At 39.9% G+C, this 16,685-nt stretch overlaps 1 protein-coding gene across 1 annotated transcript in view; it reads left to right on the forward strand.

Moving 5' to 3' along the window:
- nudcd3 (NudC domain containing 3) overlaps positions 1-15,035 on the forward strand; it is a 33,867-nt gene extending 18,832 nt beyond the window's left edge. Inside the window, exons 5-6 of the mRNA XM_078565544.1 lie at positions 10,162-10,350; positions 14,532-15,035. Of these exons, the coding sequence (XP_078421670.1) occupies positions 10,162-10,350; positions 14,532-14,642 (300 nt within the window). The 3' untranslated portion in view covers positions 14,643-15,035. The remainder of the gene's footprint in view (positions 1-10,161; positions 10,351-14,531) is intronic.
- Positions 15,036-16,685: the final 1,650 nt, after the last annotated feature.

The raw sequence follows: 16,685 nt of genomic DNA on the forward strand, positions 1-16,685 counted from the left end.
TGTCCTTTGGACTTAGTCAGTAGTGCTGCCGAGCCTGTCTTGTTGATGGGTGTCCCACCCAGTGAACATTCTGTGGTGTTGAACATTGTGGAGCACTGACTTGTCAGCTGATGGAGGGGCAGTAGCTTATCATCAGCAGGAGGTTTCTTTACTCAAGTTTGACCTGATGCCATGAGACTCCATGGGGTCAGGATTCAATGTTCTGGACTCCAGGGCCTCTCCCTCTAGACTGTATTCCATCGTGCTGCTACCTTTGGTTGATCTGCCTTGCCAGTGGGACAGGACATCCCCAGGGATGATGATGGAGGAGCCTTGGACATGGGCAGTGGGCATCTAAGATTTGATTTGGTGAGCATGACTGTGTCAGGTTGTTGCTTGAATAGTCAGTGGGACAGCTGTATAACTTTTGCACAAGCTTCCAGATGTCAATGAGGGGGATTTTGAAAGATAGACTGGACAGGTTGTGCTTTTGTTTTTTCCAGTGCTGATCTCAATGCTGGGAAGTCTGTCCAGTTATATTTTTAATTGGCTTTTCTATAGCAGTTTGATAGAATGGAGTGTCTTGGTAGGCCATTTCAGAGGGCAGCTAAGAATCAACCAGATTGCTGTGGATCTTGAATCACAAGTGAGGCCAAACTGAGGAAAGACAGCAGAAGGTGACACTCGTTTAGTCGATTGGTTTCTATGGCAATCTGGTAATTTTCACTTGGCCTACTGAACTTCTCCGACTATACACTGACTCCTGCTGGGAAGTGCATGTGTGTAGATGTCAAGTGTGAACACCGACTCTAACAGTTGAATAGTTTGCCGATGCTCACAGTCTCGGTTTGTACGTGTGATGGCCATTTGAGTGATGTGTAGTTAGACACCCTGCACCTGGAATTCAAGCCATAGAAACAGCAAAAGTATTTGATTTAGCTATAATTTATCCTCAGCCAAATTTCAAGATATTTTTCTGGATCCATAATGTTAACCTCTCTTTGCCTTGTTGTGAATGAGCCTTTGTATTTTCCAGCATTTTTGTATGTCTTTTTTCTCCATATTTCTAATTTTTGTCTGCCTTTGGAAATTACTTCTCTCTGGTGGTTCTATATGATTTTAGCATTGCTGATTCTTCTAATCATTGACAAAAACTTATTTGCAGATCTTGCAAAAAATGCACCTTGGTAGTCTAATATTGATCGACTGATGCAGCTTCTTTGTTTTGAAGGGGGTGTAAAGGATTCAACTGATGAGCATACCTGAGAGATTGGATTTTAACTTTGTGTCCATGTGCGTACATCTTTATGACAGCTTCAGCTTTATCCAGTTGCTTTAAGTTTGTTGACTTAGGTTCAGTTACTGTTGGGAACTGAGAAGAAATGGACCACTGTGTCAACAGGAATGTTTAAAGAGACCCAGGTGAGGCCACAATTTGTTTCTCTTGCTAGTTGAGATCCAGGCCTAAATAGAGATCTCACTGTTTTTGTGTACGATCCTTTGTTGACTTGACACAAATCCAATTACAGAAGAATGCTTTGAATTGTTTTCACAAATAGATTTATGATTTTGGATTGTCATTTTTACTGTGCTTTAGGTTATTGTTTTGTGATGACACAGCAATGGTGGATGCCAGACTGCTTATCTGACATCTAGTACTCAGTGAGCAGAAGTTTCCTCCAGTTAAATATTGGGAAACTGGAGCCATTCTTTCCAGTCCCCAATCAAGCTCCACTCCCTAGCTGCTGATTTGATTCCTCTCCTTGGCATCAGGCTGAGACTAAACCAGTCTGTTTGCAACCTAGGTCTTCAAAGTTATGAAATATTTTGATAGAGTGGATCCAAACAGAACGCCTCTTCTTGTGAGGAAGAGAAGAACTAGATGCCATCAATGTGTCACCAAGAAATTCAATAGACAATTCAGAAGAAACTTCTTTACCAAAGAGTAGTAAGAATGTGGAACTCATTACCACTGGTAGTGGTTGAAGTGAATAGAAAAGATGCATTTAAGGGGAAACTAGACCAGCATTTGAGGGAGAAGGGAATAGATGCTAGATTCAGTTGAGGAAAAATGGGAGGAGGCACTAGTGGAGCATAACCACTTGCATGGACTGGTTGGGCCAAGTGGCCTGTTTCTGTGCCATGTATATATGCAACATTTGACCCTGAGATTAGGATCCGACTACATAAATGCGCTATTACTAACACTGACCATTTCTTTGTAATTTCGCCCTTGTCTCAGCTCATTTGCTAGTGAAACCCTCATTTGTGCCTTTGTTTGCTCTAGACTTTACTATTCCAATGCACTCTTGACCTATCTCCCAAATTCTAAGATCCATAAGTTTGAGGTCATCCAAAACTCTGCTGCCAGTTTCTTAACTCGCCCCACAAGTCCCGTTTGCCCATCACCCTCTTGTTCACTGACCAATGATGGGTCCTGGTCAAGAAACATCTTGATGTTAAAATTCTTGTTCTTGTTTTCAAATCACTCCATGGCCTCTCTCTGTCCTATCTCTAACCTCCACAACCCACCGAGACATCTGCGCTCATCTCATTCTGACTTCTTAAGCATGCACTGCACCATTGGCTTGAGTTGCCTTAGTCCTAAGCTGTGGAGTTCCCTCATCTCCATTATTTTCTCCTTTAAGACACCCCTTGAAACCTCGCTCTTTGGTCAAGCCAAGACCTTATATCAACTTATTAGCATCTGTGCCATGTTTTGTCTTTCCAATGCTACTGTGAAGTGTCTTAGAATGTTTTATTACACAAAAGTCATGAGATAAATTTAAGTTCTATATTTGACTTCCATGCTCCAGCTTAACTGTATATCCATGTTGAACTATCAAACAGAAACCAGGAGCATTCCTTTGAGGAGCTTGGAATATCAGAAGAGGTGGTGTTGGAGGGCTGGCAATGAGTCATGCTTGGTGCAAGGAAAAATAAGACACTTAGGAGAGAGTGAAACACGCCGATTTATGCTATTTTCCAAAATAAAACAGAATTTAAGAGATTGTATCACCGATTAGAAGACAATATGGATCTCTGATGGATTCCCTTGTTAAGAATTATGCCCCATAATTCATGTTCTTGCTCCCTCCTCCTGGTCTCCCTTTTTTTTATGCAGTGGGACCCACCAGATAAAATTATAATTTTTATTACCAGGACATTCACATTAATCAGCTTTCACTGTAATACTAAACGCACAATAGCTATAAAACCACTATGACGATCACAAATAAGGTACACTTCGTTGGTGCTGTCCTCTTAGAAGTAAAACCCTATTGGACATGCAAATGAAAACTGTGTCAGTCTATTCCCCAAGGCAAGAGCTTTGGCCATAACAGAGAGGAAGATGCTCTGAAATTTAATTTTCTGTTGTATTTTGCTGGGTTAGGTTTTCTTGCCTCCTGTTAAAAACTGAGAGGTTTCTTGAAATGGCTGTTGTCCTATGAGCATAGTTGGGTTCGCTCCAAGGTGTACCCTTTGAATTATGTTGGTAAGTTATAAAATACAGATACTGTGAAATTCCAAAAATATCACTGAAACCACTCATTCATAGTGTGTGAATGCTACTCCATAAGAAGGAGTTGTTTGTAGGGAAATTGCAACCAATTCTTCCTTCCCACCACCCTGGCCCTTATCTCCTAGTGTCCTGAGTCCTCTCCAAGCATTTGTGACTATTGGTGTAGGCCTGGTTGTCATGTGGTTTTTCAAATCGTAAAAGGGCGTGGAGAGACAAAGGGACGGTATATTCACTTCTGAAAATGTTACTACTGCAGCCAGTGTTGTTCATTGGGCAAGCCAAATCCCAGAGGGAAACTTCTCTTACTGATCATAACTTTTTTGTATTTTGAAAACAAGGGTAAAGCTGGCACAGAATCCCAGTGACACTTAAGAACATAAGAAATAGGAGCAGGAGTAGACCATTCGGCCCCTTGAGCCTCCTCCGCCATTCAATAAGATCATGGCTGACCTTGTGTTTCGATTTCCACATTGCCATCTAACCCCAATAACCTTTGTTTCCCTTGCCTAATCCATCTACCCCTGCCTTAAAAATATTCAGTGACCCCCCCCCCCCCCCACCCCCCCCACTCCACCACACCTGAGGCAGAGAGTTCCAAAGCCGCACAACCCTTTGAGAGAAAAAAATCTCCTCATCTTTGTCCTAAAAAGGCGACGCCTAATTTTAAAACATTGCCTCCTAGCTCTGGATTCATCCACAAGAGGAATCATCATTTTGACATCCACATTGTCAAGGCCGTTCAGGATCTTGTACACTTCAATGAAATCACCCCTCACTCTTCTAAACTCCAGTAGAAACAAGCCCAGTCTGTCCAACGTTTCCTCATAAGACAATCCACTCATTCCATGTGTCAACCTAGTAAATGTCCTTTGAACCACCTCCAATCTATTTACATCCTTCCATAAATAAGGAGACCAAAACTGCACATGGTAATCGAGGTGTAGTCTCACCAGTGCCCTGTAAAACTGAAGCATAACATCCTTACTTTTATAAAAGCAAAATACTGCGGATGCTGGAAATCTAGAACAAAAACAAAAATACCGGGAAAAACTCAGCAGGTCTGACGGCATCTGCGGAGAGGGATACAGTTAACGTTTCAAGTCCGTATGACTCTTCAGAACTAAGGAAAAATAAAAAAGAGGTGAAATATGAGCTGGTTTAAGGGGGGGGTGGGACAGGTAGAGCTGGATAGAGGGCCAGTGATAGGTGGAGATTGCCAAAAGATGTCATAGGCCCTCTATCCAGCTCTACCTGTCCCACCCCCCCCCTTAAACCAGCTTATATTTCACCTCTTTTCTATTTTTCCTTAGTTCTGATGAAGAGTCATTCGGACTCGAAACGTTAACTCTCCGCAGATGCCGTCAGACCTGCTGAGTTTTTCCAGGTATTTTTGTTTTTATCTTTACTTTTATGTTCAATCCCTCTTGTATTAAAGGCGAGCATTCCATTAGCCTTCCTAATTACCTGCTGTATCATGCACCTCAGAATTATGCAGCTGTTCTACATTTAAGTAATACTCTGCTTTTTTATTCTTCCTGCCAAAGTGAACAACTTCACATTTTCCCACATTAAACTCCATTTGCCAGATCTTTGCCCACTCACTCAACCTATCTATATCCATCTGCAATCTCATGTCCTCTTCACAACATACTTTCCTTCCTATCTTTGTGTCACCTGCAAATTTAGCTATCATGTCTTCACTCTCCTCATCTAAGTCATTGATGTAAATTGTAAAAAGCTGAGGCACCAGCACAGCATTTTAAAATTAAAAGATTTATTAACGAGAAGGAAAAAAACTTAAACACACAAGATTAAAATTACAGAGTGAAACAGTCTTATAAAACATTGCCCCAAAAAACCCACTTGATCAGAACATACAAGTAAACTACTTGGCCACAGCTTTCTTAGAGATTTTTAAATATAAAAATCCAGTAACATTACCCAAGGTAAAAACTGCTGCTACTTTTATAAAGCCTACCACACGACTTGTCACTCTCTTTCACTCTGCTGTGGAACCGAAGGAAGTTCAGAAACAGACTCCTTTCTGAAACTTCTCTGGCTTGAAACTGGATAGTTGCTTCAAATTCACAACTTTTCTCAGCATAGAGCTGGTCCCAGGACATCTCCCCCATACAGCTAACACAACTCATCTAAATATCTTTTTCCACTTTGATCTTAGCATCTCTTTGAACTTAAATTTTCCAAAATATGAACATGGTTCATATCTTCTGATTGCCTCCACTTTTGGGGAAAATAAAATTGAATAACCTTCCCTTGTTTACCTATGAAACCTTTGTAAGTTCTAAAAGCCCCTTGTCACTTCTAAACTCTCTTGGAAATTTAACAGCTGAAAAGTTAAGTTCCTACTTATCTTGTAATGCAAATTTCAAAAGCCAACCTATTTACTCATACTTTCAACTTCGCCATAGCCTCTCATTACAAATGCATGCATCGAGCACCTTTACCTTTCATCTCTGCTCCCATAGACAAGCTGTCTTTACTAACCTTCTCTCAGTTTAATAACACACACACTCTCACAGACCTCTTTACAGAATACTACCATATTCCTAAAAATATTTTTTTAAAAACATCCATCTTCACAAAAACGATATGGAGGAAGAAATCTTTTGCTGGTTCCTTGGGTCAGCAATACTGAGGCATACAGGAGGGTTCAATCCCAGGTCTACACTAAGTTATCAATACAATACTAAAGTTATCCTTAATTTTCCTGGATTGAGGAAGAAAGAAGTCAGCTATGGTTCCTGCTCTGAATGATTATCCAGTGATACCAGTTGGAGAGCATGCAGGTATGGGAGCTATTTGAGGACAGAAACAGGATTGACAGGTGAATGCTTTACTCATTCCCCTCGCTTACCCCTTCCACCACCTCCAATTCACCATTACTGTTACACAGAATGAATACGTAATTGGCAGAGGTATAACATGGGCGCTGGTACCTGAGGAACCTTTCTGAGCATAGGTGTTTGCTTTATGTGAAAGTTAGATATATTTATGAAGGAGCAGGGAGCAGAAGGTTATATTGATAGTTAGATGAGGAACAATGTGAGGAGACCTGAGGGGGGAGTATAAATGGCAAGACTGGCTGAGCAAAATGGTCTGTTCATGTTGAATATGTTAGAAGGGGGAAGAATATAAAAGAGAGACACCCATCTACAATCTTCAAAAAAGTTATCCTCTTTCACTTTCATTGATCTTACTGCCCAATACAGTTCTTCTAGGTGAGCAGCAGCTTACTGCTGAACGTTCTGCTAACCTTGCTTTTGTTGACCACTTGGGGGGGAAATAAATTCTGGGTTGAATTTTTGAATGGCATGTATTTATTTTAAATTGGCTGTAAAAGTAGTGCAAGCAGAGATACACTAAAAATAGCACAGAAGATTAATCCTGCTGGTTTGCGGTTCATGTCTCGCTGACAGGATCGCTGTGATTGCCAATTAAGTATGTTAGGCATCTCTTCTGCAGACCTGTGTAGCATATCCTCCCACACTGCTGGCTGCATGATAGCAACTTTAGAGAATGGAGTTCATACATTTGAAATTAGCTCAATTCACATTTCAGCTGCCAGAAATTATTACTTGAGTTTCAAACACAATGTATTCTAAATTCAGGAAGCACTTTAAAAAAGTGAATGGAGAAGGAGCCAACAAGGGCTGGCTGCACAAATGCAGCTTGCAAGCTGCTAAGTTGCTTGTTCTCAGCAAAGCTGGGGAATGATCCACTCGCTAGCTGCTTGGTAGCTGGGACGTTGTGGCCCTGACGTACAGACATCTGATTTTGAACATGGCAGTGTCACTGGGTGTTCCTTTTCAGTTCATCACTTAACTGTTTGTTTACCATATAATATACCTCATCTTCAAATGCAGTCAGCGGCTACGTCAGGGAAAGTATGCAACCTGACTGGTTTAGTGACTCACTGACACCAGTGAATGCAAGTAGATTGTTCTGCGAGCCATGTGCAATTTCTGGCACCTGGCTAATTGGTGTGCACATGGGGAAGCAGTGAGAGCAGCATGAATGTGCATTCAGTACTGTATTGCTTAAGAGATTAGCTTTGATTTGCATTTTTGGCAAGTATATACAGTTGTAACTTCAAATATTGAACTTATTTCATTTTAATAATCTTTAAGAAAAGTCAGGTCAACTCTTAAATAATTTTTGTTTGCCTGTTTTTCTCATTCCCTCACCAAAAGTGGTGATTTTTGCTGACTTACAGTGCCATGTCTGCTGGCAGTCCAGGATTTGAACCTGGGGCACAGTAATACACAGAAGAGTGCGTTTACCTACTGAATAGTTACTCATCTATACTCTTAAAAAATCATGCATCAATGTGTACATTCTAACCACTTTTTGTGTTATATATTCATATAGCCACAGTTATAATGGTTCCAGGGGGTGTAGAACTTCAGTGAAGTGGAGATAAGAAAAGCTGGGGTTGTTTTCCTGAAGAGCAGAGAAAGTTAAAGTTAGATTTACTAGACTTGTTCAAACCATGAGGGTATTGATACGGTAAATAAGGAGAAACTGTTTGCCTGTGGCACAAAGGTCTGAAACCAGAGGACACAGATTTGATAGATTTGGCAGAAGAACCAGAGGGTAGCAGATGTGTAGACCTAGCAAATACTTGATCTGAAATTCTGCTGGTGGGCAAGGGGTTGAAATATCCAAACATAAATGCTGGTACCTGCAGCGAGCCCCAAGTTTTGTATGACTGAAGGTCTGCACAAGCAATCTTGGTTTTGAGATGGGCACCTCAGCAGTTGGCTGTTTGTGCACTTCTAAAAATTAGAGTTGGAAAAGTATCATCTGCTTTTGCCAGGGGTGCAGCTAAGGTTTAGATTTTCTGAAGAAGGATGATGCATGGAATATCAAGTGAAGAGTGTGTGGCTTAAGGTTACGGTATTTTGATAAAATTGAAAATTAGAAACATATTCCCTCATAGGTATGGAGAAGATTAGAGGTAGCACCACTTGTTCAATATCCTGTGAGGTTATTAAATCCCAGCTCCAGGGATGAGAGGTAGGAAGAGGAGACAGATCACTGTACCCTCCACAAGATGTGGTGACTGCCTCTGAGATGCCTTTTGGCCTTTCCAATTTTCTCCCTCTTTTCTTCACTCTTTTCCCCTTGTGGTTCTTGCAACACCATATTGTAAATCACAGTCCAGAAGCATTTACATTGGCAAGACAAAAGAAAAATACTGCAGATGCTGGAAATCGGAACTAAAAACAGAAAATGCTGGAAGTACTCAGCCGGTCAGAGAGCATCTGTGGGGAGAGAAAAAGAGTAACACCGAACTTTGCCATTGTAGAGAAGGTTGACCAACTTGATCATTCACAGTAAGTCAAGAGGGTTTGAAAAAGAGGGTATACTTGGTTTTGTTATTGTATACAATATGTCATTATGGTATTATAATAAATATTTTATGTTTATTTGCACCAAAGTTTACCTTTACTAGAATTGTTTTTTCTTGAGCGTTTATGCTGTCTCCTTATACAGCTCACCCAGATGTGGCTGCCTGACTGAAAAGTTTGCCCATCTCTGGTCAATCTGGTCTGCCTGAAGGTCAGTTTTCCATCAAATATTGTGCCTGGTGATTAAGTGCGATTTGAGAGTTGCTGTGAGGCGCTATTACTTAAAGGAGTCTGTTGTAAAAGCCACCTGCACAGCAAATATATCTGCTTACAAAAGCCACAAAAACCTCAAACATAATAGGTTTATACTTATACTCACTTATACTTATACTACCTCACTTATACTTTGTGACATCAAGATGTGTCTGGCTGCCGCAGACATCAGTTGCCTGAAGAAACAGCAATGTCAGTTCCTTGAATTCAGTTTCAGAAAATTACCTTGAATTGTAACGCTCTATTTTTTTTCCCTCCTCAATTTTTCTTCTCCATGGCTGAGATGTTGAATTCTGATGGCAACTTCGTTGAATGACAGAGTCCGATAGCGATGAACTAAATGCACAGTTGAAACTGCATCATCCCAGTTTAATGATGTCACCACTCATGTTAAATTAGATCACTCCACCCAACTCCCAAGGCATTGATGTTCAAATGTGTGCAACAGAAAAATTATTTTTAAAAATTACAATTATTTCAGATTTTTGTAGGATTCTGTTTGTTGTTGTAGCCCAGACGTTTTCAAAATGAAGAGAAAAATTCCCCTTCCTAAGTCACCTTGTTGCAAATATTGTTCTTCAGTCAGGGATGTTGAAGTGGTGGGAGGTATAGGTGCACAGGAGGTGCTTTGAGATCACTGTGCGAACCACTAATCAAGATCTGTGCAAGAGAGATTTTACTGACTAATGCTCAATGCATGTCGTGCCCATCCAAAGATAGGTTTGTATTTTCACAATAGGATAGTTTTCCAATTATAGGCCAGCACTGGGATATAATAGGGGATACAATGCAAAACTATTTTGCCTGACTTAGGTGGTCTAGTGCAAGACTTGCTGAGAGCAAGACTTAATCTCATTTCATTTGTTGTAACAGTGAACAGAGTCGTCTAACCTGTCTCTTCCCATGCAGGTATGTCATTCCATCCATGTCAGACTTGTACATCCTCTACCTCAGGTGCCTTTAACTGTTCAGTTTTATGAAGAAAATCTTTTAAAATATTTGTTCTGTTCACAGATTAACCTGAATAAAAATGGGGAATACTGGTGGAATGCAATTCTAGAAGGTGAAGAGACTATAGACATAGACAAGATAAATAAAGAACGGTCAATGGCAACGGTGGATGAGGAGGAGCACGCAGTGCTGGACAGACTAACCTTTGATTATCATCAGAAAATGCAGGGCAAACCACAGAGTCATGAAACGGTAAGAAAGTGATTGGGAGCTGGGAGATAGTTACTATCCCCTGAGCACCTATCTATTTATATATTAATAATCAAAATTTTTCATGCTTCCTGTCCACAACCCTTATATCTGGTAACACCTTGATTGTCAAAACCTGTAATGGAAAGATCTGTCAGAATATGGCAACATTTCAGTCATGGTTTTCTGAGGAACCAGTGGAATTGCTTGAAGCTTTGCAGAAAAAGTCTTTGTTTCCTTTTTTCCTTACTGCAACCTTTAAAGATCAAAATAAGTTTTTAAATAACTTGATTATGAATTTCGTTCTGTCTTTTAATGCCTTCATTAGATTTTTCCTTTTGAAGGTGTCACTTGGGCTTTTTATTTTTGCTTAGAACTGTGACATTTCTACCTGAGGACAGGTCTACCAACCTAAGCATCTGCTGTGTGCATCAATAACGCTTAAGCAAGTGAAATGATGGAATGCTTTGTGACAAAAGCTATGTTTTTTTAATTACCTGAAGTAAAGTTAGGGGACAAATTTCAAAAGCTTTATTTGGGTAAAATGTATTGTCTCTCCAGACAAAGTTGAGATTATCCATGAATATTCTAACATTCTAAGTTGCAAAACGTAGAGCTTTCTTTGACCACAAAGTTGGTGATCCCACTGGGTGTGGTTCCCAGCAAGGGGAAAGTGGGATAACTTATTTTGACGCATCTTTTCTAGCCCCATCCCCATTTGGAGTAAGTTGGGTGTTTCCTGAAGTAGACTTCTCACTCGGATTCTGCTGCCGAAAATCACCTCTGTCTCAACACAGATGCCCAATCACCTTTGTGCATCTATTGCCATTGAGAAGATTATTGACTAGGGACTTCCAGGTTCACAGCCCTGTCTCCATCTCCAATCCTCCGTTGCCACAGGGCTTGACGACAAATGTCTTCATGCTCAGAGCAGTTGTCGTCATCACGCTCCTGGACTGTGGTTCAGCAACAGATAGGAATACAAGATAAATTCCATCAACAGTACTTGAGCCTCATCTTCCAGATTCAATGGGAAGACTACCAAACAAACGCCACTGTCCTTGTTGAAGCCAGGTTCAGAAGCATTCGGACAAAACTCTTAGATAATCCTCATTGATGGACTGGCCACTGCGTCTGCATAACTGAAAATCATCTGCCCACCATGGCCTGTTCTCTCAATTGTCAAATGGCCATGTTCCAGAGGAGGACAAAGAAAGAACACTGAAGCTCTCCTTGAAGTGCGGCAGCATTGACCTTATTGACTGAGAGGAACTTGGTACTAATCGCCTTGATGAGACAGAGAGACAGCAGCGAAGAGAAGAAGAGGAAACAAATCCTGCACTCCAGATTCCACTACCTCATGGGATGTCTTGCCCAATGTGCCCAGAGATCTGCAGGTCAAAAATCGACCTGCTCAGTCACCTGAAGACCCATGGCAGGAACGTGTGACCCTGAGTGCATGTCATCCTTGAATCAAGGGACAGCTGACCAGTTGCTAACTATGGTGCCTTTGATGCACATGTTGAAATGGTGAGGCCACTGTACAATAACTGTCTGAGCTACCACAAAGGTGACTGACAAGATCCAGAAAGATCAAATAAATGGGAGGGAAGAGGGCATGAAGGGGAAAGATATAGTCAGAAAGTGATTTGTGAAAAGAAGCAGAAGGAATAAATGAGGAAAATGCAGCCCAGGACAGTGAGACATCTTTTTAAAAAAGTTTTTTCTGGCAAGCTGCAGCTTTTTCTGGAATAAATAAGAGTTTGCCACCTTTTGTTGGTGATTTTTCAATACACTCAAATGTACCAGAATACAAATACAACTGCTTGTGTAGTTTGGCGAACTAGCCCCATATTGGAATGCCCTTTGACTGCTTGAAGGTGTATGGAGTGCCCAGTGAATTTTCCTCCCCTCATTATGAAAAGGTACATCGTTTAATCATGACTTTTTTCTTGAACAGTCAGCTTGCCAGATACAAATTCCATTCAAGCAGAGAACCAGCTTATGTGAATCCGCAATTTAGAACTCTTCAGTGAAAACTGGGGTGAAAGTGATTTGTGTCTGTTCCACACACTATTGATGTTCTGAAGAAGACCTTGCTTAAAACCGTGCTCTTTAGGACAATGACCAAAAACTTCAATGCCACCTTCATGGGCTCGGACTCAGATTTTTTGTCTCGTAACTCTGCTGTGAAATTTATTTTACTATGTTAAATGTGCAAGTTGTTACAAATTCTGTTTTATTTGGGCATCTCATTTTTTTTCCCTCAGTCAAGATGTTGTGGGTTTAAACCTCACTGAAAAGATTGAAACCAAACTTTAGGCTGAGATTAAATAAAAGCAAAATACTGCAAATCTGAAACAAAAGCAGAAAATGCTGGAAAAACTCAGCAGGTGTAACAGCATCTGTAGAGAGAAGAATGGAGTTAATGTTTCAAGTCCATACGACTCTGAAGAAGAGCCATACGGACTCAAAATGTTAACTCTGTTTTTCTCTCCACAGATGTTGTTAGACCTCCTGAGTTTTTCCAGCATTTTCTGTTTTTGTTTTAGAGTATTCTCTTCCTCTTTTGACCAACTCCACTGATAAACTCAGATAAACGTACTGTTTGTGGTATTTTTACTTGGGTCAAAATTATTGCTGTATGTGACTACCTAACAGCAGTTACTTATGTAAAAAAAAATTTCTATGTGAAGTACTGTAAGTGTTTTGAGAGGTGACGAGGCTTTCCTTTATCAACCAGTGATTCTGAATTTTGCTTCTATTTAAGAGTCTTGATTAAAAGTCAAGCTTCCTGCTGTGTGAGAAATTGTATCATTCAATTCATTACCCGTAGCAGTGGGATAAGACTTGTGTGAGCAGAAAAGCTGGTGAAGGTCAGTTTGGCCAAATGGTCTGTGTCTGCACTGTAGATTTGTATCCTTAAGCCACTTCACATATTCTATTTGTTTCTTCAATTTTTTATAATTGTGTGATTGGTATTATTCATGGACATGTATTTTGCTGCACAATAAGTAGGCAGAATCTTGAAGAGAAATGTGTTGCTCCCACACAGAAATTATGGTATTGGCAAAACACTTAACTGTAGATAAATGTTCTGCAGGAGACATGTCTTAATTACATCTAAATATAGATTTGTGCTGATGGCAGAATGAAATGGCAGCCAAACCAGTTGGATCATTAGAGATTATTTTAAGGAATGCTGATGCGACTTTTTTTTTTACTGTAGGCTGTAGGCAAAACCAAACAAGTTTGGTCTCTTTCCCTTCTGTATCTAAAAAATGGGTCAAAGATTCTAGGTCTTTTTCTTACATCCCACTTTCTGTTTCCCTCCATGAGTCCGGTACACAGAACAATCTTTACCAAAGCTGGGCTCAAGTTGAAAAGTAACTTTTACACATGAGAATCAGTGACAGAAGATAAGTATTGTTGGTGGGTGAGGATCTGAAAAAGGAGTGGACAAAACACTAGTTCACCAGTGAGTGGAGGGCCATTGATTTGATTAAGCAAATTATCTGTGTGATTGTAAATGACAAGGCCAGTATGTTGTTACTTGGATTGTATGTGTTACGTTAAGCATAGTTTTTGAGGGATGTAGATTGCAGTTCTGTGGAGAGCTTGAATGTTTTGCACTCCATGGTCAGACATTGCACAGAATGAATGAATTACAACTTCTTTACATGCTGTAATAATATAATTTTATTGAAATTTCAAAACTCTCCTGTGAATTTCCATTTACCACACTTCCTCAAATTGAGGCCTCTCAGAACGAGATTACTAATTTAGCAACAGATGATGTTGGAAATTTGGGTAGTTTCATAATGCGAACCTGCAGCCACATTGAACTGATTTGATACTAACTCATGCTCAATGGACCCTGATTGAAAGAGGAGCCTTAGATTAATTTATCCAAAAGCTGCTGTTGGACTCCGGTAGTGACAATATCGTTTTCCAATCCACTGTTCTATTTTCTCCCAACTGTTCTTGTTATCTATGGCTCTTCATTTAGTTACTTAAATGTAAATATATGGTCAATGGTTTCAACTGGCAGTTGTTAAGTTTCATTCGTGAACATGCATCTATGCAGAAACTCGTGCATGTGCTTTATGTTATTACAAACTAGGACAAATGGCATATTTTCCTCACTTTTCTCAAACTATTTATTATTTGTTGACGGTTTCTAGAAAGTGCACGAGATGTTGAAGAAAGGCTGGGATGCTGAAGGTTCACCATTTAAAGGGCAGACGTTTGACCCATCTCTGTTTAACATTTCTCCTGGAGCAGTGCAGTTCTAATTTCTCCAGCCACAGAAGGCACACACCTGACCCAGAACGCCACCGAAGATTAGCACAAATCATGGATTGTACTTTCCTCTCGAATAATAAGAGACTTTCTTTGAGCTTCGAGTGAAGTCATTGCAAAGAATGAGTTGCCAAGATAGTGTATTTATTTCAATTCATTCTTGTTTCTGTTCACCTTTAGCATACTTTAGGCTTTTCTGAGACTTGATTTGCTGTCTCAAGGCATTTTGAGCAATTTCTCCAATTTTTGATTGAAAGTGCTTTCTGGTGAGTAGTGAAAATAGTGATTGAAACTGTTCTTATCCTTTGCCTGAAAGAACTGATATTTATATTCTACTTGTGGTTTTGAAATTAAACAATAAAAACATTTGTGGGTGAACACTACAACTATCCAATCAACCTTGATTTGGATTTGTGAGTTGGAAGTATTTTTTTGGAAGGGCTTGTGACAGAAGTGGAGCATTTTTGTCTAGATTTGACTTAGTGGAGGTTCATTTAATCTATTCACATTACATAAGGAGTTCAAACCCATCTGCAATTAAAGCCATGCCCCCAGCCTAATTCAATAAAAGTGTTCTAAAGTTTTGATCTGTCGTCTCTGAGCCAGTTTGTTTGAGGGAGCAAGCAGCCACATATAAACATGTTGTGTGATTTGGTTTCCATGTATGATTATAAGTACCTTTTAAATTAACCTGACAAATATTTAAATACAATAAACTCAAGCAGCTAGTTGTGAATTATTTCAGAACAATTCTTGTGAATGTGTCAGGTCTGAATAGATCAAGTATTGTATCAGGTATAGATCAAATATGATCAAATGATTGCATTGAATGGTGGAGCAGACTCCTGGGACCCTATGGTCTCTTCCTGCTCCTATTTCTTATATTCGTAAGTCATTGGCCTCTGCAGTTGGAAAGTATACAATAGTATAATGATGTACAAGAAAATTATTCAGCATAGTTATTACTTTTACCTTTTTAAGGGGTTGTTCATAATATCTATATTGAAAATATGTGTTACAGCTATACATTTGTTCACTATTCCTTAAATTCTCTTGTGAATTAAAGAGTAAAGGAGGTCTGAAGTTGCAATGCTTTGGTGCTTTTCAAAACAGATGAAAGTTCCAGTGGAGGCACAGGATCAATCCAAAACTGATGCAATTTACAGTAAGCTTTCCTACTTATTATCCGAGGCTTGCAATCAGAAAATTCATTTAATTTCAGGACCAGTGAAAACACCCTGGACACTTCGATAAGGTCAGAGTTACTTGAGAGTTTAACTCAAATTAACAGGAGCTAAATTATCCAAACTAAGCGAGGTAGTAAGGATCCAAAACACCAAATAACACAAAAAGATTGTACATGGCAACATGATAAAGGAGGGTGAGATGTTGTGCAGAAGAGTCTGCAAATTGCCAGATGTAGTCCTCGGTATTTTCTGGAATTTGCCATGCTCGCAGGCAATGTGATCCAAGTAATTAAGTGAGTCACTTATACAAAAATTGTCTTAAAAACCCATTAATAAGATCATAACTATCACACCTCATGAATGACATGTATTTTCTTCGTCAGATTGAGACTGATATACTGCCAGAGACAGCTACACCAAATAACAAAGACCCAATTGAATTGGCTGGACAGATCCATTACCCAGTAGAAACATGTAGTTAAGACAGACAGAGACCTTTGACCCCTGATTTCCCCACACACCAAATGTTTTGTGACCCTTTTGTCGAGCCCCTGCTTCTTTTGAATGGACACTGGAGGTAGTTATCATGTTATCCATGTGTGACTGACCTGACACAATCCTATACAAGTTGATGTGATTATTTTATTGAAAGCTTCCCTAACAGCAAGAATCAAACTCATTCAATTTTACACATTAATTCTGAAGGCTCTGCTCCTTCCCCTGGTTGCACAGGTGATGAAACACCTTTGGGATCTTACTCAACTGGCATTTTCTACGTGCATGAGCTCACACAGTGAGTTCAAGCTAATTGGCATAAGCAAGGCATCACAACCAAACCTAATGTTATCT

This window comes from Cetorhinus maximus, chromosome 20, assembly GCF_964194155.1.
Source record: "Cetorhinus maximus chromosome 20, sCetMax3.hap1.1, whole genome shotgun sequence".
In the NCBI taxonomy this organism is placed as follows: domain Eukaryota; kingdom Metazoa; phylum Chordata; class Chondrichthyes; order Lamniformes; family Cetorhinidae; genus Cetorhinus; species Cetorhinus maximus.